The following is a 22,875-nucleotide window of genomic DNA, read 5'->3' on the forward strand; positions in this document are numbered from 1 at the left end:
CAACTGTGTCTGGGAGGGGCCCTTTAAGGGAGCGGCTTGCTGTTGAGTCCGCCCTGTGACCCTGTCTGCAGCTGTGCCTGGCATCCCTATTTCGATGTGTGCTACTTTGACGTGTAGACGTTCCCTCGCTGCGCCTATTTCGATGTTGGGCTGAGCAACGTCGAAGTTGAACATCGACGTTGCCGGCCCTGGAGGACGTGTAGACGTTATTCATCGAAATAGACTATTTCGATGTCGCAACATCGAAATAAGCTATTTCGATGTTGGCTGCACGTGTAGACGTAGCCAATATGTTACATTTGAAAGATATTAGGCTTTATTTGAGGAACAGCTTGTAACAAGCAAGAAACAAGAGCAAACATCAGCACAATACAGTTAAAACCTCAGCATTGTTAATTGTTTTGTGTTTGTTTATTTACATGTTGAATAAATAAAATCTGCACATCAACCCAAGTATTGCAGCTTAATGATCTTTATTGTACAGTACAGAAGAAGAAAGGGATCATTGTAGATTATGAAAGTACCACAGTTGTTATTCTTCCCGACTGATGTCAGTAACAGAATTTGTTTGGGATGTAAATTAACGGGCCACTATAACATTGCCAATATTTGAAGCTCCGTGCTCTACTACATGAGCTAAAAGCCAGCTGGCCTTTAGCTCATCTGGTACAGCACGGGGCTTTCGGCTGCTGCTACACTCTCACTCTCCCATCAGAGGTCCTATGGTAATGAGGCAATTCAAAGCAGGTTAATGAGGTGCTAACGTGCATATTCAGCTCCTCATTAGCATAATGGCAGCTGCACGAATTTCAAAGTGCAGACTTAAAATTGCAGATTGACAGTGAAGAAGGGGGCAGCTTCGAAATAAGCCCCCCTCTTTGACATTCCCTAACTCCAATCTAGTTCCTTGGGAGTAAGAGAATGTCAAAGTGGGACGCTTATTTTGAAGCTGCCTCCATCTTCACTGTCAATCTGCCATTTGAAGGCTGTTTGCATGGCTGCCATTATGCTAATGAGGTGCTGAATATGCACATGAGCACCTTATTAGCCTGTTTCAAATTGTCACGTTACCATGGCACCTCTGACGGGAGAGTGGTAGTGTAGCAGCAACCTTAACCCCTATGGTTGCAGGCTCAATTTTTTTGGCACTGCGCATGGAAAGGACAAAATGTGACATAAGCTTGTTTTAAAATGTATTTGACATATGTTATTCTCCTTCTCAGATATGAACAAGCCTTTCTGACTGTTCTGATTGGGTTCAATCCCAAGAAATATTTCTGGATCGCTCTTTCAGATGTTGAGGAACCAGGGACTTTCAAGTGGGCTGATGGTGATGCAGTTCAGTTTACTCACTGGAACTCAGGAATGCCTGGTATGCACTGCTATGCTGTGTCATGAGCAGTACTAGGTGAATAGTTTGTCAGTTCACAGACAAATCAGTTTGGGTTGAAGTGAATCCATATTTTTTTTTTCAGAATTTTTGGCCAATTGACAAAGTTTTAACCCAAAGCATTTTGTTTCTGAGTATTTCTAAAGGGTTATTTTCACAAAAGAGATGGAGGAGGATCTGGTACGACCTCTTCCTAACCAAAAGCCACTGGTTAGGGCCGTCACCTAAGAGATAAGTTTCAAATCCCCGCTCTAGAGCAGGGATTTAAATCCAAGTGTCTCCCATTCTAGGTGAGTCCTCTGACTACCAGGCTGTAAAGTCATTATCACACTTTGCCTTTGACTCAATAACTATTCAAGTATTTTATGCAAAGTGGGACAGGTTCACCAGGTGATAGTATGAAAGCTCCTTCTAAAGGTATTTTGTAGGCTGGTGGTTATATATATAGCCCCTTGAAAAGTAACACTAAAGGTCAATGTCCAAGCTTGTCCTTCTGAAGTCAGAGAATGAATAAAGGCTGTCCTTCCATAGAAGGATCATAGACAGAAGCAATTCAGTAGCTGTTCCATAGTTCAGATGCCTTCCCTGGTGAGTGCTTTGACATAACCTTTGCTATCAACATGGGAGTTGAACACTGACTGATGGTCTAGAAAGTAATTCAGGTGTCCATTTATATGAAGTAGAACTACTTCAGTGGGAGAGGCTGAGGGTACACCTACACTTGTCAGGAGACTCACCCAGTCAGGGTCAATCTTCTGGGCTTTGATTTTGCATGCCAAGTGGGGATGCATGAAATCAAACTATCAAGGGTCGACAGTTGACCCCAGTACTCCTCACTGTCACAAGGACTACTGGAGGCGGATGTGAGAGCTTTTCTCACCAACCTGCCTTAGTGAAGACAGCCAGATAAGTCGATTGTAGACATGTCAATTCCACCTATGCAATTGCTGTAGCTGGAATAGTGTATCTATCATTGATTTTAATGTCTACTGTAAATCTGTCCTGAGGGAACCTCATCCCCGAATTGTGAGTGAACTGATGGTTAGGGCACACAGTGGGGAGACTGAGATTCAAATCCCTGCTCCAAAAGGGAGATCTGAATCTTTGTATCCCACATCCCAGGTTAGTTCCACTGGACTAACGTGTATAAGTGGAGCACGCTCTCCACTGGCTATTTTGTGAATATGCCTAAATTTCAGTGTGAATTTAGCTTTAAAAAAAAAGATTTTTGCCAAAACCATTCAATGAATTCATGTTCAATTTGTAAATTATTTCAGGTCAACATAAACTTTATTTTTCAGCAAATAAACTACTACTTCTAAAGCACTCAGCCCACGTTGTACTTGTGGAGGCATTGCATGTGGTGATTGAGCACCAGGTACCACATTGCATGTGGTGATTGAGCACCAGGTATCACATGATGTCTTTCTGGACATCCAACAAGTGAGATTCTCAGAATTAAAGACCACTTCTGAAAGTCTGCTGGCATAAATCTTTAAAAAAAAATAGCCTCTATTAATGGAATGATTTCATTTGTACTAAAAAGGGGATATGCTGGAAATTGCTTCCTAATTGACTATCTCAAACTATTTGTCCAGCTGGACATGAATTTTCCTTAATTCGTTTGTTCTTTGGGGTTCAATAGTTGGCTTAATTAATTTTCTGTATTTGTGAGGACATCTGTATAACTTTTTCATGAAGTCACGTGCTGACAGTCATACCTATTTATTGATTATGGTATTTGTTTAAACCCCACCTGAGCTGCTGGTGGGTGTATCCATATGGAACATACAAAAATGAATCGCTTTGTAACATCCACAGTTTATATTTTTAAAAAAACATTGAATAAAATAATAATTACATGCTTTAAGAAGTATGACCCTTAATTTTGTTTTCTTTTGCGTGTCATGAAGGAAGGGAGCCAGGCTGCGTTGCCATGAGGACTGGAATGACAGCTGGACTATGGGATGTTGTGAAGTGTGATGAGAAATCAATGTTTCTCTGCAAACAGCTGGTGGAAGGAGGAACGCCTCCACCCATTCCAACAACAAGTCCTGCCCCCTCATGCCCGGATGAATGGCATTCAACTGCTCACAGTAGCTCATGTTTCAAGGTAGGTATTAAACTCCTGAAAACAGAGTACATGTGCTTCCGTATAACAGTACAAAGCAGGTAAATTTGAAGAAACACTTGGCTACAATTGATCCAGCATCAACTTGCATACATGTAGCTCCTTTTAACCTCCAGAATTCCAAGTATTTCCAAATGGGTTAGTACAGAAAGTGATGAAATGCCATTGAAACTACAGCAGGGGTTCTTAGAGACTGAGAGAGGGAAGGCTGGATGAGGCTGCAGTAGGCAGTTTCAAGAGATGACCAGAGTATCGACCAAGGTTTTGGCAGCAGAATCACAGCACAGTGGATGAATGCAGGTGGTCTTAGAAAGGGGGTCTACAATGGAACAACAACAGATGTTTTTTCTTAGTTTCTGTAATATCCGACATAGTATTTAATGGTACAATTCTTTGCAGCTATTTCAGAAAGGACGAAAACACATGAAAACATGGTTTGAAGCTCGAGATTTTTGTAGAGCTATAGGAGGAGATCTGGCCACCATCCATAGTGAAGAAGAGCAAAATGTAATAAATAAACTGTGAGTATCTACATTACCATTATTTCTCCATTTGAAATATGTTACATGAAAATAACAGAAAATATCGTTTCTGAAGGAGGTCGTTTGAGATGAAAATCTTTACATTGGTATTGTGATTGTTCTTCAACAATTAACTTCTGTGTTTCATTAAAAAAAGAGTAGGCAAGGGCTTCGGCATCATTTGAACTTTATATTAAAACAAAATCAGTTTTCTTGTCTGTGCAGATTTCAAAGCATCATTTGGGAGTTGCTTTAACCTGATCCAGCGATATTTGAGGAGAATATAGCAATGCATCCAAATAACAAACATGTATTTTATTATTTATTGTTTACTGCATATTGACCGCACCCAAGAATATGGTAGTGGGGTGAAAGTGGAAGATTGTCCATGGCCTTTGGAGATCTTATAGTTTACACTTTTCAGAAATGATACAATGAGTGAAGGTGAAGAATAAAAGGAGGAAGAGTTTTAGCAAGGTGGTGCAGTTACTCAGTTTAACCATCTGTATATCTTTGTGGTTCTGACTTTCTTTTCTAATTTTTGTTCTCATATTTTCATACTACTTGTCTATAGCTACGTCTACACTGGGATGGTACATCGAAATAGCTTATTTTGATGTAGTGAAATCGAAATAAGCTATTTCGATGAATAGTGTCTACACTTACTCCAGGGCTGGTGCCGTTGACATTCAACGTCGACGTTGGACAGCACTACATTGAAGTAGGCGCTGCAGGGGAGTGTCTACACACCAAAGTAGCCCAAACCAAAATAAGGGTGCCAGGAACAGCTGCAGACAGGGTCACAGGGCAGACTAGCACCTCTGAGGCAACAGCAAGCCGCTCCCTTAAAGGGCCCCTCCCAGACACACTCAGCCTGCACAGCACACGGTCTGCAGAGCCACAGCCACGCACACCCCGTGTAAGCAGCATGGGCCTCCAGCAGCAGCAGCAGCAGCCAGAGGCCCACACAGCCGCCCCTGGAGGAGCAGTGGTTGCCCTGCTCAGTGCCATGCAGGAGGCAGCTGACCATCTTTTACTTCAGGAAGATGAGCTGTCCTCAGGGGATGAGGAAGCAGCCCCAGACCTTGCTGCCCTCTCAGTGCCCCCCTGCCGCACACGCCGCCGGCTGTGGAGATACCCCACAAGCACGGACTGGTGGGAGCGGCTGGTGCTCGGCCCATGGGACAATGACCGCTGGCTCCGGAACTTCCGAATGAGCCGGCAGACATTCCTGGAGCTCTGCCAGTGGCTCACCCCTGCCTTACGGCACCAGGACACGCCCATGCGACGTGCCCTCACCATAGAGAAACGGGTTGGCATCGCTGTCTGGAAGCTGGCCACTCCAGACAGCTACTGATCTGTAGGGCAGCAGTTCAGTGTGGGCAAGGCCACCATCGGGGCTGTCCTCATGGAGGTAAGAGGACCCACGGGGGGGGGGGGGGGGACCCCTCGGGAAGGAGCCCAGGGGAGAGCCCTGGGGGGGGGAGTCCAGGGGGGAGCCCAGGGGGGAGGGCCAGACACACCCTGCACACCCCTCACCGGTGCTCTCTCATGTCCTTCCCCTGCAGCTCATCCATGCAATCAATGCCCTGCTCCTCCACAGGCTCGTGCGGCTTGGGGACCCAGATGCTGCCATCGCGGGGTTTGCCAGCCTGGGCTTCCCAAATTGCTTTGGGGCTCTGGATGGGACCCATATCCCCATCCATGCCCTGGAGCACAGCGGAGGACGCTTCCTCAACAGGAGGGGATACCATTCCGTGGTCCTCCAGGCCTTGGCGGACAGCCGGGGCCGCCTCTTGCACATTTATGTTGGCTGGTCTGGCAGCATCCACGATGCCTGGGTCTTTAGAAATTCGGGCCTGTGCCGCCGGCTGGAGGTGAGGACCTACATCCCCCAGCGGGAGATCCCTGTGGGGGACACCACCATGCCCCTCTGTGTCGTTGCAGATGCGCCATACCCCCTCCGGCCCTGGCTCATGCACCCTTACACAGGCCAATGTCACAGCCAGCCAGGAGCGGTTCAATATGCGCTTGAACCATGCGTGCCAGGTGGTCGAGCGCACTTTTGGTCACCTCAAAGGGCACTGGAGGTGTCTCCTCACCCGCCTGGATGCAGGCCTCACCAACATCCCCCAGGTTGTGGGCACGTGCAGCGCACTCCACAACCTGGTGGAGAGCAAGGAAGAGGCCTTCTTCCAGGGCTGGGCTGTGGAGGCTGACAGGGCCGACGTCCAGCAACCCGCTGCCCCCCGTCGCCAGGTCGACTCTGAGGGGATCTGGGTCCGGGAGGCCCTGCGGGCCCATTTTGACCAGGCTGCGGGGTGAACGCTGGCAGGGCCAGCTGCGGGTGAGCCACCCACTGCACCCCCCCAGTTCCTCCACAACACTCCCTGCCCCCACGCCCACACTGCAGAGAACCTGAGAGCACACCCCCACACACCTCTGTACAATAAAAAAAAGGATTTTTTTTAAACCAAACCCTGCAACCCTTTGTATTATTAACAATATGAAAACAGAAGAATAAGGGGGGAAACTATGTACATGGGGGGGTGCAGTTACAAAACAGGGCTAGACCAAAAACTATTTACATCAACATGGGGGGAATGAGTCCAAAGAAGGGGGCCTAGGGGAGGTAATGTCCTCGACCACGGACCCCTATTGTCCTGCGCCTGGTGTTGTGGGGCACGACCCACGTCTCAGCCGGAGGCCTGGTCGAGGCTGCGTGGGGGCCGGGAGAACCAGCAGATATGGCCGGGCGGTGTCCGGAGGCCCATGGTTCCCCTCGGTGGCAGGCCCCAGGATGGCCGATGGTGGAGGAACGGCGGATGGGGCAGCGGGTGGAGCAGCAGGCAGAGCAGCAGGCAGAGTGGCGGGGGGGGGGGGCCAAGTGCCGCGTGATGTCCTGGAACATGCGCATGAAGACCCCCCAAGCCTCCTGGTGCCAGGCCAGAGCTTGCTCCTGGAGGTGGAGCCACCGCTCCTCCACCTGCAGGCACCGCTTGGACACCTCCAGCTGACACCGGAGGGTGGCAAGCAGCTGGGGGTCCATGGAAGCCCGCAGATGGCCCCGCCGCTGTTGGGCTCGTCCTGGGGCTGGTCTGTGCTCCGCCGAGGGGCTGGCCTGGTGGGATGGCCCCGGTGGGCTCTCTGGGACCACAGATGGCGCGCCGGTGCTCTCCGGGCCCTCCGATGGTGCAGCTGCGGAATAGAGGGGAGAAGAAGAGTGGAGACAGCCGTTAGTCTGGGCCCTGACCCGTGGCCCTTGTCCTGCCACCCCTCTGCTGCTGGTTCCCATCCCCGTCCCCCAGAGATGCTGCTGCTGCTGCTGCTGCTGCTGCTGATGATGATGGGTGTCCAACCCCCCCCCCCCGGGGGACCCTAGGTTCCGCTCCCCCCATCCCCAGGGATGGGGCATGGCACTGTCCTGCTGGGGGGCAGGGGCTGATGGACTCTTCTGAGGGACATGCCACTGCTGTCCTTGGGGCCATGGTCATCTGGGTGTGTGGAGGGCCCTGGTCATGTCTCTTGTCCCCACCCCTTAACCCTGGGGGTGTGCACCAGGGGAGTACATACCTGACGCTCCGCTCCCACTGTCGGGGGACAGCCATCAGGTAGACGCCCTGCTGGAGCTGAGGGAGGGGAGGGTGATCTGGAGCCCCCTGTCGCTGGAGGCCCCCTCCTCCTCCTTCTCCGGTGTCCCAGGGGTGGGCTCCTGGGGGGGTCCCTGGGGTCCAGGGCTGGCCTCCGGGGAGGACTCCATCTCCAGGGCCTGCTGGGGCTTGTTGGCTGATGTGTCAAGGGTGGCCGGGGGGGAGGAGGTGTACTGGGGGCCCAGGATTTCCCTGAGCTCCCTGTAAAAGGGGCAAGTGGCGGGGGCGGCCCCAGACCAGCTGGCCATGTCCCGGGCCCGGGCATAACCCTGCTGCAGCTCCTTCACCTTACTCCTGACATGGTCTGGAGTGCAGGCAGGGTGACCCCGGGCAGCCAGGCCCTCGGCCAGCCGAGTGAACGCATCCGCGTTCCGCCTCTTGCTCCTCATTACCTGGAGCACCTCCTCCTCGCCCCAGAGGGTCCCGGATCTCGGCCTCCATCCAGGAGGGGCCCCGCTGCCTCTTCCCCCCACTGGCTGGCAGGCTGGGAGCCCTGGGTCCCCTTGGGGGGGTGCCCTGTGGGCACTTGGGGGGCTGGCTGGCTGCCATGGGGTGCAGGGTGCTGGCTTGAGGCTGTGGAGGGACGTGCAGCCTGGGCACATGGCAGTGCTGCTGCCTGCACGAGCTCTCAGCTTCCTGCACAGGAAATAAGGGGGTGGGGAGCTTTAAGGGGCTGCTGCACACGGCGACCATAGAGCTCAGGGGCTGGAGAGAGTGTCTCTCAACCCCTCAGCTGATGGCTGCCATGGAGGACCCCGCTATTTCGATGTTGCGGGATGCGGATCATGTACACGTACCCTACTTCAACGTTCAGCGTCAAAGTAGGGCGCTATTCCCATCTCCTCATGAGGATAGCAACTTCGACGTCTCACTGCCTTACGTCGATTTCAACTTCAAAATAGCGCTCGGCATGTGTAGACATGGGGGGCGCTATTTCGAAGTTGGCACGGCTACTTCGAAATAGCTGGCTAGTGTAGATGCGACTTATATGTTGTGAGATTTCAAAGGTGAGGCTTCCAAAGGGGATTGGATGAGGAGGAGCGTGGCTATGCAAACGGGAATTGAGAAGTGTTTCCAAGTACCAGGGTAGTCTTGGAACACAGTGAGCGAGAAGGAAAAGAAGGCTGGTGTCACTGGTGGAACAGAGGGGAAAGGAGTAGTGCCAAAAAGGCAGACTCGGATGTGCACTCTGCATCTAAGTGATGTAGGCCCTTGAAAGTGAAGAAACTTGGTTAGACTCACAAGCAGCTCAATGGGGAGCTAGAAGTTGGTGCATTCAAAGGGGAGGTGAAATGGCCCGAGTAGTGGAAGAGATGATTTTGGCAGATCATTGTGGCTGTGTCTAGACTGCAGGCGTCTGTCAGTAGAAGTCTATCAGGGGAGATCTGTCAATGAAACTGTTGACAGAGCGCATCCAGACTAAAACATGTATTGACACGGCAATCCACTCTGTCACCCGCAAGCAGCCAGACAGATGGGACGCTCTGTCGCCTGAAAGGCCACCTAGAACCACTTCAGCCAGGGCTGCAGGTCACCAGTTGCTTCCAAGTGCTGGTGCTGGAGCTTTATGGAGACATGCACTTAAAGTGATCCTCCTGGACAGCTGTTTCTCTGCTCCTGCTGCAGGCTTGCGTACTTCTTTCAAGGGAGAGCAAAGCTCGCACTGGGCTAGCCATTCAATATTGGATGCCACAGCTGCTTCCTGGGTGGCACGCAGCTCAACCTGCCCCTTTGCTTGCGATGGCCCTTCAAGGACATACTGCATCTTGTGCTGCACTTCCTGGAAGTTGCTTTCCTGTTCCTCAGTGAGGTCGACCCTGAGATCATCTTTGGGACCATCATCCTGGCTGCAGGAGCTTCAAACTTGTAACCACCCCCTCCCCACCCCCAGTGCACAGGCAGATCTGGAGGCACCACACCAATTTGGGCTGGTGGGACCAGCTGGTCATGGAGCAGTGGGATGACCAGCAGCGGCTCCAAATCTTCTACATATGGAAGGCCCCATTTTTTGGCCATTTTGTTGCCAAAACTCTGGAGCCTAGGTATAGCCTGTGAGTGAAGGGGAACAAGGTGGGAATCAATATAAGTTAAAGACTGACAGACTGAGCTACAATGAGGACCTGGACCTGCTAGATTAGAAGGAACTATTTTCAATACGTCTGAGGAAAACAATAGGTTTTGCTATGGCTTGGATGTAGGTGGAGGTAAAAAACAAAGTTGTCAAAGATAACATTCGGGTTGTGACCAGGTATACAGCGAAGCTAGTGGTGGTACCGACAAGAGCCGTATTCTAGAGTACTGACGGAAATTTGTAACTGCGTATTTACCAGTGTTGAGCTTATGCAGATGATGAGTTGTAATGCATCTGAAAGACATGGAAAAAGTGACACAACCTGTAGGAAATAGGGTCCATCAAAAAAAAAAAGCTGAAAATTGCAAATCTCTCTGCTTTCTAGTAGTTTTGTAACAGTTTTTTGTTTATTAGATTTTTTTCATGAAAATTATGAAAAGATTGATTTCAAACTGTTCATCTTGGAAAAGAAATCATTTTCTCTCTCTTTCTTTTTTTTTGTCTTGGTTTTCCTGCTCTCTCCTCCCTGCTTCTCTTCATTTGCAGAACAAGGGTCTTTGGGAAGGGGAATTTCCTTCCGAAAGACCCCCGTTTCCTTCTGAAGGACCCCATCTGCACAGCAGCGTTTGCTTCTGGAAGGGAATCTTCCAGATGTGCGATCTCATGGGAATATGCAAATGAGGCATGAGATATTTTATTTTGCACCTCATTTGCATTTTCTGCTCCTCTCATTACCATGCCCCTTCCAGAAGTGGGAGGGCTAGTGTAGATGGGAGCTTGGAGAGCAGCGGAGGTAAAGTGATGACCAGAATTGATGCATCAAGGGGCATTGTGGGATAGTGTCAGAAGTTAATAAAATCGATTTTAATAATGCTGCTGCCTGCACTTGCATAGGTCAGCATTGTAAAATTAACTTTTAGGAGTTATTCCCCAGGCTGCATCTACAATATGAGATAGTCAAATTTAATTCAGTTAGCTCGATTTTACCACGCGTCTGTCTTCACTGTAAAGCCCATTGGCTCGATTTTGGGACCACTAATCTCAAGATTACAAAATCGCAGGTACCTGACGGGTATTTCTGTGTCAAGCTCGAATTCAGAAGTTTGATTACAGACCAGTGTGAAAGAGCCACGTCTTAAAATCAAATTCATTAGCCTCCAAAGGTGTCCTGTATGTAACCCACAATGCCCCTCTCACTGCCACGCTCTGACTGCTGCTCTCCAGTAACAGGAAGAGCCTGATTTTCCAAGGCAGAGCAGCGACAGTTTAAGACAGCCTGAAAAATGGCTTCTTTCTTCCTATGCTGTTAGTGATGTGAGTGCATCTACCTGTTCAAACAGCCCCTCTAGGAAGTTCTCAACTCTCTGTACACTTGCTATTTTTTTCTGTGCTGCTTGGCACCAGCCTCTGCTCCACCGTACCATGTGTCAACAAGGCCGTGCTGGCAGTCGTGCTTGCGTAACATGTCGAGAAACTTCTCAGTGGTTTACATTTCTGTGCGAATCCCCTTCCCTCCCCCACAGGTGCCACATGGTCTGGGTCTTGCCTGCACTCAGGCACATCACGTGGTTAGCCCCCAACCCAACCCAATAAAAGGATGTGCCTGCTGTTCAGTGCTGGCAATGCTGCCAGTAGCATGGTAAAGAGAAGGCTCTGCTGCCACATGGGGAAGTGTCCCCCAGCGGTTAAGATACTGGTAGCTTTGCTGCCGCTGTGGGGAAGAAACAGCTCAGCTGGTCATCCAGTGACACCCCCCAACTTCCCCTGGCACATTCCTGGGCTCGCTGCTGCTGCCACCAGGGAAAAGTCTTCCCTGGTGGCAAAGGGGCTTGCTGCCGACAGGTGAGAATACTTCAACTGGTCATTCAGCAACACCCCCCACCCCCATCTTGGCCTATACCTGGGCTTGCTGCCATGGGGGAAAGCAAAAAATTCTTTTTGCTGCAATGATGGAAGGTGGGATGGATGGCCAGTTGAGAATACAGTCGCTGCACCTGTATTGGCAATGTAATGTGTGGGGAAACCAAAAATTCTTCCTTGTAATTTTGAGTGTTTTCTGCATTATTTCCAATGGATTGACCTATTTTCAGGGATCGGGAGGGGAATGATGAAAATGCAATGGGGGAAGATGACATCAAGACCAGCGAGAATACCCAGAATGCTATGGGGATGAGGGAACTGGGATATGTGCGTGGCAGCAATGACTGGCCTTTGTAGGGAGCACAGTGTGAAGTGAGGATGGTCAAAATCGAACATAAATTCCAAAATTAGAAAATCGATATAAATAAATTCAAATTTATCTCATAGCGTAGACGCTGCCCCAGTGAATTTGGCATTACAAAGCTGATCTCAGAGCCCCTTAAAATTGACCTACTGAGCTCTGTAGTGAAGAATAATGGTTTATAATATGGACCTAAGACCTTTAAATTTAGCTTAATCTCCTAGTATAGCCCTGACCTTATTGAGATCTAAAAGGAAACATTCACACTTATCAACATGGTGAAAGTCCTAAAATGTTCTGTATATATGTTATGTATGCTTTGATTTATATATTGTCCTCTCTATATATATTTATACCTACAATATTCTAGGGACAGAGCTGGTCACCATAACTCATACTGGATGGGTTTAAGTGCCTTGGATCCAGACGGAGGATTTACCTGGAGTGACGGCTCTCCAGTGAGTAACTCGGTGTTTTGCACCGCAGCTGGCTTTCTGCACTTATCCTATTGTTTCATGCAGTCTTTACTCAACGTAGTTCTCCATCTGTCCTCTTCCCATCTTCAGCTATGCTGTGTGATCTCACAACACCATTTACACAAGGCAACATACCTGTACTCAGTACTTACAAATGAAAGTTGATCAGTGATCTTTGATGCTATAACGACATAATTTAGTAGCTTTAAACAACTCACTTCAAGCATTATTTTCTTTGCATAAACACCAAAAGATTTCTAATTGCTTTGGCAAATCTAAACATTTGCCAGGGTAATGAAGAGCTCTCCAATCCTATCAGCAAGTGCGGATGTAGAGCTTGGATTCCTTGCAATGATCAATGTCATATTTGGGGCCTTGTAGACTATATTCAATATCTTAATTTGCAGATGGGGGGGGTCTAGTACAAAGCATAAGGCTTTGCCCCACTAAAGAGGGCACATTTGGGAAGAGCCAGAGCCCCATTACTTGGGATGCTTTCAGTCAGATGACAAAGCACACAAAAATGCTCTATAAGGAACAATCTGGCACCAGCCCCAGGGGTGGATGGAAAAGGATGATGGGGTAACACGGATTTTTCATCTCTAGCTTCTGTCATATGCCCTGCTTTGCTGAAAAGACTTCCTGGTGTGGTGCACTGCTCCCCCAGGGTGTAGACCTAATCCTTCTCCCCACTCCATTCTATGCATTATGTTTCCTGTCACTCCACCAGCTCTCACTATGTATCATTAGTATTTATTATTAAACATTTAGGCCATGTCTACACTAGCCCCAAACTTCGAAATGGCCATGCAAATGGCCATTTCGACGTTTATTAATGAAGCGCTGAAATACATATTCAGCGCCTCATTAGCATGCGGGCGGCTGCGGCACTTCGAAATTGACGCGCTTGCCGCTGCGTGGCTTGTCCCGAAAGGGCTCCTTTTCGAAAGGACCCCACCTACTTTGAAGCCCCCTTATTCCTATGGGCAGATGGGAATAAGGGGACTTCGAAGTAGGCAGGGTCCTTTTGAAAAGGAGCCCTGTCGGGATGAGCTGTGTGGCGGTGAGCCACGTCAATTTCGAAGTGCTGCGGCCACCCACATACTAATGAGGCGCCAAATATGTATTTCATCGCTTCATTAGTAAACTTTGAACTGGCCATTTGCATGGCCATTTCGAAGTTTGGGGTTGGTGTAGACATAGCCTTACACTGAAGTGGTGCCTACAGGCTGTATAAGCAGATGTTGTATGCTCAGCTGATGTTTAAACCCTGGCCCTTGTGTTGACACTGGAACATAAATGTCCCTGCTCCAGTGAACAGAGAGACTGTCACAGGCAAAAGGATGAAAAGCATTGTGACAAAGTCCCCAGTGCATTCTGGGAAATGTGGCTGTGCTGATGTGAGAGCTGAGCTTTGATGGATACTTTCTGAGAGCTCCCAAGGCTGTCTTTGTTCATAAGCCTTTTGTCTGGGTTGATAATGGCTCCTGGAAATACTGCTGTGAGCAGCCTAGTTTTCCATGCTCCAGGAGCATCAAATCTAGAAAGAGAATGTTCGACTCATAGTGCTTTGGAAGATAGGTCCATTAATTGCTGTTAGCCAAGACAGTCAGGGATGCAAGCCCATGCTCTTGGGGTCTCTAAACCTCCAGTTGCTAGGAGTTGGGACTGAGCAACAAACCTTGGACCACTCAATAATTGTTTGGCTCTGTTCATTCCCTCTGAAGTGCCTGTTTCTGGCTGCTGTCAAAAGGATAATGGGCTATATGAACCATTAGTCTGGCGTAGTCTGCACATTTTGACACTCCGAGTACCCTTCATAATAGGCCTAAATACATTACATTTGAGTAGTCTGGGCAGAGATGACTTTCTGGCTATGGTGACCTTTGCATGTAATTTGAAACATTACAACAAAGATGGTAAAAAGGCAATGCCCAAAAGTCATGGCAACCTCATCCTGTCACATTTAACCTTTAGAAGCACAAACATTTGTCTTCAGTCATGGATAATATATTGCATCCTACTACCATCTTAATTTGTTACTAAAACAATTGTTCTAACATTGACAAAAGACTGGAAACTCCTAATTAGTCTTTTTCAAAAATATTGAAGAAAAAACAGCAGTTTGTGCCAGTCTCTTCATCTTAATTCTTTTGCTTACTGTTATAATTAATTTTGTAAAACAGGTCCAGCTAAGTTTTTTTTTTTTTAACCTTTCACCCATTTAATAGACTTGAGTCAACCAAACCAAACCTGTGACAGTACTGCCCAGTCTTAACTTTGACTTGAATCATCCAAAAAGACACCCACGCTATGTCCCAGTAGGTCATTGCTTCATCTTTACAGCCTGTGACATGGCTGCTACCTTTGTTGATAGGGCTAGACAACTTCCTTGTATCAAGTGGGTTTCCTGGGTGAAGAGGAGAAAGTGGGCCAATCGGCTCCGTCTCTAAGATGCTTGTACACTAATTTCAGAAGCCTGGGGAACAAACAGGAAGAATTAGAGGCCCTGGCACAGTCACACAAGTATGAGGTGGCTGGAATAACGGAGACTTGGTGAGACAATTTGCATAACTGGAGCACGGTCATGGAAGGTTATAAATTGTTTAGGAAGGGCAGACAGGGGAGAAAAGGAGGAGGAGTTGCGCTCTATGTGAGGGAGCAGTATGATTGCTCAGAGCTCCAGTATGAGGAAGGAGAAAATCCAGGTGAGTGTCTTTGGGTTAAGCTTAGAGGTGGAAGTAACAGAGGTGATGTTGTAGTTGGTGTCTGTTATAGGCGGCCACGTCAGGGAGAGGAGATAGATGAGGCTTTCTTCAGGCAGCTTAGTGAAGCTTCCAAATCACAGGCCCTGGTTCTCATGGGAGACTTTAATCATCCAGACATTTGTTGGGAGACCAATACAGCAGCACACAGACAATCCAGGAAGTTTTTGGAGACTACTGGGGATAACTTTTTGGTACAAGTGCTGAAGGAACCGACCAGGGGCCGTGCGCAACTTGACCTGTTGCTCACAAACAGGGAAGAACTAGTAGAAGAAATAGAAGTGGGGCGGGGGGAACCTGGGCTGCAGCGACCATGAGATCGTAGATTTCAGGATCTGGACGAAAGGAAGAAGGATGAGCAGTAACATACAGACCCTTGATTTCAGAAGAGCAGACTTTGACTCCCTGAGAGAACTGATGAGCAGGATCCCTTGGGAAACAAAGATGAAGCAGAAAAGAGTTGAAGAGAACTGGAAGTATTTTAAAGAAGTCTTACTGAAGGCACAGGAACAAACAATCCCACTGCGTAGTAAGAAATGCAAACATGGTAGGCAACCAGCTTGGCTTAACAGGGAAATCCTTAGTCAGCTTAAATTCAAGAAGGATGCATACAAGAAATGGAAACGTGGACAGTTGACTAAGGAGGAGTATAAACATACGGCTAGCGAATTCCGGGCAGTAATCAGGAAAGCGAAAGCACAATTGGAACTGCAGCTGGCAAGGGATGTGAAGAGTAACAAGAAGGGTTTCTACAGGCATGTGAACAATAAATGGGTTATCAGAGAAGGTGTGGGGCCATTAATGGATGAGGGAGGTAACCTAGTGACAGATGATGCAGGAAAAGCTGAAGTACTCAATGCTTCTTTTGCCTCAGTCTTCACAGACAAAGTCAACTTCCCAATGATGGTCCTAGATGATGCAGTATGGGAAAGTGGAGGGCAGCCATCTGTGGGGAAGGAACAAGTTCTGAGCTATCTAGAAAAACTAGATGTGCACAAGTCCATGAGTCTGGATTTAATGCACCCCAGGGTACTGAGGGAATTGGCAGAGGTCATTGCTGAACCTTTGGCCATTATCCTTGAAGACTCTTGGAGATCAAGGGAGATACCGGGTGACTGGAAGAAGGCAAACATAGTGCCAATCTTTAAAAAAGGAAAGAAGGACAATCCAGGGAACTATAGACCCGTCAGCCTTACCTCAATCCCTGGGAAAATAATGGAGGGAATCCTCAAAGAATCCATTTTGAAGCACTTGGAAGAGGGGAAAGTGATCAAAAGTAGCCAACATGGATTCACCAGGGGCAAGTCCTGCCTCACCAATCTGATCATCTTCTATGATGACATAACAAGCTCTGTGGACATGAGGAAGTCAGTGGATGTGATATACCTTGACTTCAGCAAGGCTTTTGATATGGTCTCCCACAACATTCTTGTTCATAAGTTAAGGAAATATGGATTGGATCCTTGGACTATAAGATGGAGAGAAAGCTGGCTTGATGGTCGGGCCCAACGTGTAGTGGTCAATGGCTCAATATCTGGATGGCGGTCTGTTTCAAGCGGAGTGCTGCAAGGCTCGGTTCTGGGGCCAGTGTTATTCAACATCTTTATTAACAACCTGGATGAGGGACTGGGTTGCACCCTCAGCAAGTTTGTGGATGACACAAAACTAGGGGGAGAGGTAGATATGTTGGGGGGTAGAGAGAGAATCCAGAGGGACCTGCATAAATTGGAGGACTGGGCCAAAAGAAATCTGATGTGGTTCAATAAGGAGAAGTGTAGAGTCCTGCACCTGGGGCGGAAGAATCCCAAACATTGTTACAGGCTGGGGACTGACTGGCCCAGCAGCAGTACGATGGAGAGAGACCTAGGGGTTATGGTGGATGAAAGGCTGGTTATGAGTAAACAGTGTGCCCTTGTAGCCAAGAAAGCTAACGGCATACTGGGGTGCATTAGGAGGAGCATTTCAAGCAGATCTAGGGAAGTAGTTATTCCTCTTTATTCGGCACTGGTGAGGCCACATCTGGAATACTGTGTCCAGTTTTGGGCCCCCCAGTATAAAAAGGACATGGATTTGCTAGAGCAGGTTCAGCGAAGGGCAACAAAAATGATTAAGGGTCTGGTGGACAAGACCTATGAGGATAGGCTGAGGGATTTGGGCTTGTTTAGTTTACAGAATAGAAGACTTAGAGGTGATTTAATAGCAGCCTTCAACTTCCTGAAGGGGAGCTCTAAAGAGGAGGGTGAGAAACTGTTCTCAGTGGTGTCAGATGGCAGAAGTAGGAGTAATGGTCAGAAGTCGAAGAGGGAAAGGTGTACGTTAGATATTAGGAAAAACTTTTTCACCAGGTGGGTGGTGAAGCATTGGAATGAGTTGCCTAGAGAGGTGGTGGATTCTCCATCCCTTGAGGTTTTTAAGTCCTGGCTGGACAAGGTCCTGGCTGGGATGACTTAGTAGGGGTTGATCCTGCTTGAAGCAGGGGGCTGGACTAGATGACCTCCTGAGGTCCCTTCCAGCCCTATGATTCTGTGATCCTTAGTGCTGCTTCTAAAGCAGAAAGAAGAGTTACAATGTTTTTCTCCTTCACCTGGTAACAGCAGAGTGTACCATTTCCCTAACAGTCCCAGTCTACACTGTCTCATTGCTTGTCAAGCAGAGCACACAGTTGTTCTTCTTTGAAAAGAAAATAGTCACAAAGTTGTATTCCCTCCAAAGGTAAACTATGAAAACTGGCTAGAGGGAGAACCCAATAATTATCATGGAAATGAAAAATGTGGAACGTTCTTGAATGGGTACCCTGGCATGCAGTGGAATGATATGTACTGTGAAAGGCTGTGTGACTGGATTTGTCAAATCAGAAAAGGTAGGATGACTTCCTTCTTTAAATCAGTGGATACGAAGGGGAGAAAGTAATTCAAATCCCTGAATTAAATTTAGACATATATAAGAGCAAAAGTTTCTTCTCCACTGTGGCTGTGTCTACACGGGCACAAATCTTCGAGATAGCTATGCTAATGGCCATTTCAAAGATTACTAATGAGGCACTGAATTGAATATTCAACACCTCGTTAGTATTAGGACGTTTCTGGCCGTGGCGCTTTGAAAGCACTGCTTTCGAAAGCTCACGGTTCAGTGCGGCTACACAGGGGTCCTTTTCGAAAGGACCCACACCTTTTGAAATACTCTTATCCCACTCACTGATTGGAATAAGGGGATTTAGAAAGGTGCGGGTCCTTTCGAAAAGGACCCCCGTGTAGCCACACTGAGCCACGCGCTTTCGAAAACAGCGCTTTCGAAGTGCCACGGCCAGAAGCATCCTAATGCTAATGAGGTGCTGAATATTCAATTCAGCGCTTCATTAGTAATCTTTGAAATATGGCTGTTTCGAAGATTTGTGCCCATGTAGACACAGCCTATGACCCTTATTTCACTCGCTCTTCATGGCCTGATGAAAAGATCACCAGCCAGTAGAGTCATCCATCTGATAGTGCAAATCTAAAGGAAAACTTTTGGCTCTGTTAAGGAGCAGGGAGATTCTGAATGCTAACATGTATTAGCTGCTGCAACTTTCAGATTTGATGGAAAGTATTTCAGTGAAAAGATATTAGCCGTGTCTACACGTGCACGCTACTTCGAAGTAGCGGCACTAACTTCGAAATAGCGCCCGTCACGGCTACACGTGTTGGGCGCTATTTCGATGTTAACGTCAATGTTAGGCGGTGAGACGTCGAAGCCGCTAACCCCATGAGGGGATGGGAATAGCGCCCTACTTCAAAGCTGAACATCGAAGTAGGGACCGTGTAGACGATCCGCGTCCCGCAACATTGAAATAGCGGGGTCCGCCATGGCGGCCATCAGCTGAGGGGTTGAGAGACGCTCTCTCTCCAGCCCCTGCGGGGCTCTATGGTCACCGTGGGCAGCAGCCCTTAGCCCAGGGCTTCTGGCTGCTGCTGCTGCAGCTGGGGATCCATGCTGCAGGCACAGGGTCTGCAACCAGTTGTCAGCTCTGTGGATCTTGTGTTGTTTAGTGCAACTGTGTCTGGGAGGGGCCCTTTAAGGGAGCGGCTTGCTGTTGAGTCCGCCCTGTGACCCTGTCTGCAGCTGTTTCTGGCACCCTTATTTCGATGTGGGCCGCTTTGGTGTGTAGACGTTCCCTCACAGTGCCTATTTCGATGTGGTGCTGCGCAACGTCGATGTTGAACGTCGACGTTGCCAGCCCTGGAGGACGTGTAGACGTTATTCATCGAAATAGCCTATTTCGATGTCGCTACATCGAAATAAGCTACTTCGATGTAGGCTTCACGTGTAGACGTAGCTATTGAAACTTATTGGGTACGTCTACACTAGGAACTAACTTTGAAGTTAAGCACTGCATCGAAGTAGCCAGCAGAGAGTCTACACACATTTTCTCTTACTTCGAAGTTAACTTTCAATTAGGGAGCCCAACTTCGAAGTTCTTACTCCATTCCCAGGTTGTACTTTGAAGTAAGCAACTTCAAAGTTATTTTTATAGTGTACACACAGCCAAAGCGTGCCAAAGAGCTTCATTCATTTCACTCGTAAAATGGAAGACACCATTTCACCTAAATAGGAATCGTGGATTTCAGCACCCAACACATATTTTAGGACACACATTTCAAAGTATCTTATGTCTCTACTCTATATTATGAATATTTGAAATCCAGCATTTTGAAGAGCTGAATATGTTCTTTAAACTGAATCATTGATTGGGTCTAAATTATATTTTGCTGAATATTCAGCATTTTGTCACATATTCTTATGAACTGTGTGTCCAAAAATAAAAAATGTATCATATTATGCTGGAGTTTTTCTTATTTCACTTTAAAATGATAATTAGTTTGATTTAATTTTACAGGAGCAACATTAAAACCTGAACCAAATACCACATTTGGTAAGTTTTGTATTTTCTATTACCAGAAGACTGTTCCTATATAATGATTCTAACTTGTAGCACAAATACTCTGTGTGTATTCATTATTTATCTGGCAGATTATACATATAAAGTCAGTGAAGACAGTTGGATTGTATATGAGGACAAGGAGTACTATTTCAGCCATAAACCTTTGCCTATGGAAAAGGCCCGAGAGCACTGCAAGAAGAATTCTGGAGATCTTGTTGTCATTGAGAGTGAAAGTGAACGGAGATTTCTGTGGAAATATGTAAGAAACTTATTTACAAACCTGCTTCTGAAACTTTGGAAGTTGTGTATGGTCAAGCTATATATCTATCCACACCACCTTGTCAGGATCAGGATGTAACATACAGCAAAGGTCAGGGCTCATCTGTAATTGGAACTGTAGTGCAATAAATATGCTGGAACATTTATCATGGTATATTTGCAAGTGTGTATAAATCCTCAGCTTCTGTACAAGAAGGGAATTAGAGAGTGCAAAGCTGATAGTTTCTAGAGAGCTGTTCCTTTTAGTAAACTCAACAGTATTTTAATGGCATTCATAATCTGACCTTGAATTACTCAGCTGTCAGCACATGTGGAAATTTCCCAGTGGTATAACCATGGAATATAAGGAAGCTGCTGAAACCTCATTCTACATAAAATCATAAAGTTACAGTCTTGTTTTGAAAGGGGCATGGTAATGAGCCAGTTGGAAAGATGGTAATGAGGCTCTGCCATGAATATGCAGTGACCCATCAGCATAATGGCAGCCACGTGCGATTTGAAAGTGCTGCTTTTGAATCGCATGCTGCCCGTGTAGACGGGGGCCTTCGAAAGGGCCCCCAGACTTCGAAAGCCCCTTCTTTCTATTTGGTTTTAGGAAGGGGCTTTAAAAGTCCAGGGGGGTCCTTTTGAAAGGCCCCCGTCTACACGGACGGTGTGCAATTCGAAAGCAGCACTTTCAAATTGTGTGGTGCTGCCATTATGCTGATGGGTGACTGCATATTCATGGTAGCATCTCATTAGCATCTTCCCAACTTGCTCATTACCATACCCCTTCCGAAAGGAAGGGGCTAGTGTGGACGTAGCCTAATTATCATGAGGTAGAAAAGGAAAAGGGATGAGCAATGGGTTTACCATTGTAAAGCATTTTAACCAAGACAACTGAGAATTAGAATTGGATGGGACACTACTTTGGTGCCAGCAAAAATGTGTTTTTTGTTTCTCAATAGTTGTCTTTGACACTTCTCATTTTTTTGTTGTAAATCTAAAAGATCAAAGGGTTGGGTTATTTCATTTAATAGCTGACATTTTTATGATAATGTTTTTCCCTAAAACTTTCTTTGTTGAATACCTGATACAGTCAAAGTTCTGTTGTTTAACAAAATGAACAGCTCTCTAGAAGCTAGCAAATATGTACTCTCTACATTCTGTAGTATTGCAGAAAAAAACACTTGAGGACAGTAATAATAAAAATAAAATTATGGAAACTTTTTAATCAGGACTTCAAAGCACTCTCCTAAACTCTTCAAAAATTTACTTTTGTTTCAGTTTCAATGTTGTCTTCCAGGTAGGTTTTCCTCTGTTTCATTTTCCTCCCATTCCACGTTTTTTTACTTTAATATTGGCAGTTAGGTGACAGACATATATTCTTCATATTTATTCCATAATATGACAGATTGCTTATTCCACCAGCGAGTTAACAAATCATTGCTGACTATGCATGCTGTACAATTGAAACGACCCCAGAACTTCAGTTATTTTACTACATTTAATTTTATTTTTGTTTTAGAGCTTCTTTTATGAATTTGGAGATTCCCTATATATTGGTTTAAGTGTGAGTCTTGATAAAAAGTTTAGGTAAGTAAATGATGAATATCGGACTTGTAGAACATACTACAACATGTATCATATTTAGCAAAGCTGCCAATAAAGGAGCCATTAAAATTCAAAGTTGAACAAAATTGGTTTGGAGCTCAAGCCTGTCAAAATTTCCAGAATATAACTTTTCTATTTAGAAAATAAATAAAACCATTTAAGCTATAAAGAGAAAAAGTTGGCGAATAGATGACAAAATGTAAAAGTTCTATACTTTTGTTGGATTTGCAAAGTTCTTTCTGGAAACATACCTATCTCTTCTAATTCCTGCTCTTGGATCTGTACCACTGTGCAGAAGACAATTCCAAATTCTAATCAGTTGATTCTTAGTAGTGAGCCTCTGTGATGTAGACAGACCCTGGTTGGTCATCAGCAGGTGAGATCAAAACTGGGACCTCTTGAGCTAAATGTATGAGCCTCTACTGCACAAGCTAAAAGCCACATAACTCTCAGGTATGGCTGCAGAGCAGATACATTTATCTCTCTCTAAACAAACAAAAGAATGGACCATACTGGGTCAGACCAAATGCCCATCTAGCCAGGTATTTTCTCTTCTAACAACGGCCAGTGCCAGGTGTTCCAGAGGGAATGAACAGAACAGGTAATCATCATGTGATCCATCCCATCACCTATTCCCAGGTTCTTATTAACAGAGGCTAGGGACACATCCTTGTATATCCTGGATAATAGCTTTTGATTGACACAGCCTCCATAAATTCATCTAGTTTTTTTCTTGAACTGTGTTAGAGTCTTGGGCTTCACAACGTCCTCTGGCAAGGTGTTCCACATGTTGACTGTACATTGTATGAAGTAGTACGCCCTTTTGTTTGTTTTAAACTTCCTGTCTATTAATTTGATTT

At 46.6% G+C, this 22,875-nt stretch overlaps 1 protein-coding gene across 1 annotated transcript in view; it reads left to right on the forward strand.

The window, feature by feature from the left end:
• LOC142008040 (macrophage mannose receptor 1-like) overlaps positions 1-22,875 on the forward strand; it is an 80,124-nt gene that overhangs the window by 27,656 nt on the left and 29,593 nt on the right. Inside the window, exons 11-18 of the mRNA XM_074984833.1 lie at positions 1,224-1,372; positions 3,304-3,503; positions 3,921-4,042; positions 12,355-12,442; positions 17,938-18,085; positions 20,099-20,134; positions 20,233-20,402; positions 21,930-21,997. Coding sequence (XP_074840934.1) covers positions 1,224-1,372; positions 3,304-3,503; positions 3,921-4,042; positions 12,355-12,442; positions 17,938-18,085; positions 20,099-20,134; positions 20,233-20,402; positions 21,930-21,997 — 981 coding nt within the window. The remainder of the gene's footprint in view (positions 1-1,223; positions 1,373-3,303; positions 3,504-3,920; positions 4,043-12,354; positions 12,443-17,937; positions 18,086-20,098; positions 20,135-20,232; positions 20,403-21,929; positions 21,998-22,875) is intronic.

The sequence above is a fragment of the Carettochelys insculpta genome, chromosome 2 (genome assembly GCF_033958435.1).
Source record: "Carettochelys insculpta isolate YL-2023 chromosome 2, ASM3395843v1, whole genome shotgun sequence".
Classification (NCBI taxonomy): domain Eukaryota; kingdom Metazoa; phylum Chordata; order Testudines; family Carettochelyidae; genus Carettochelys; species Carettochelys insculpta.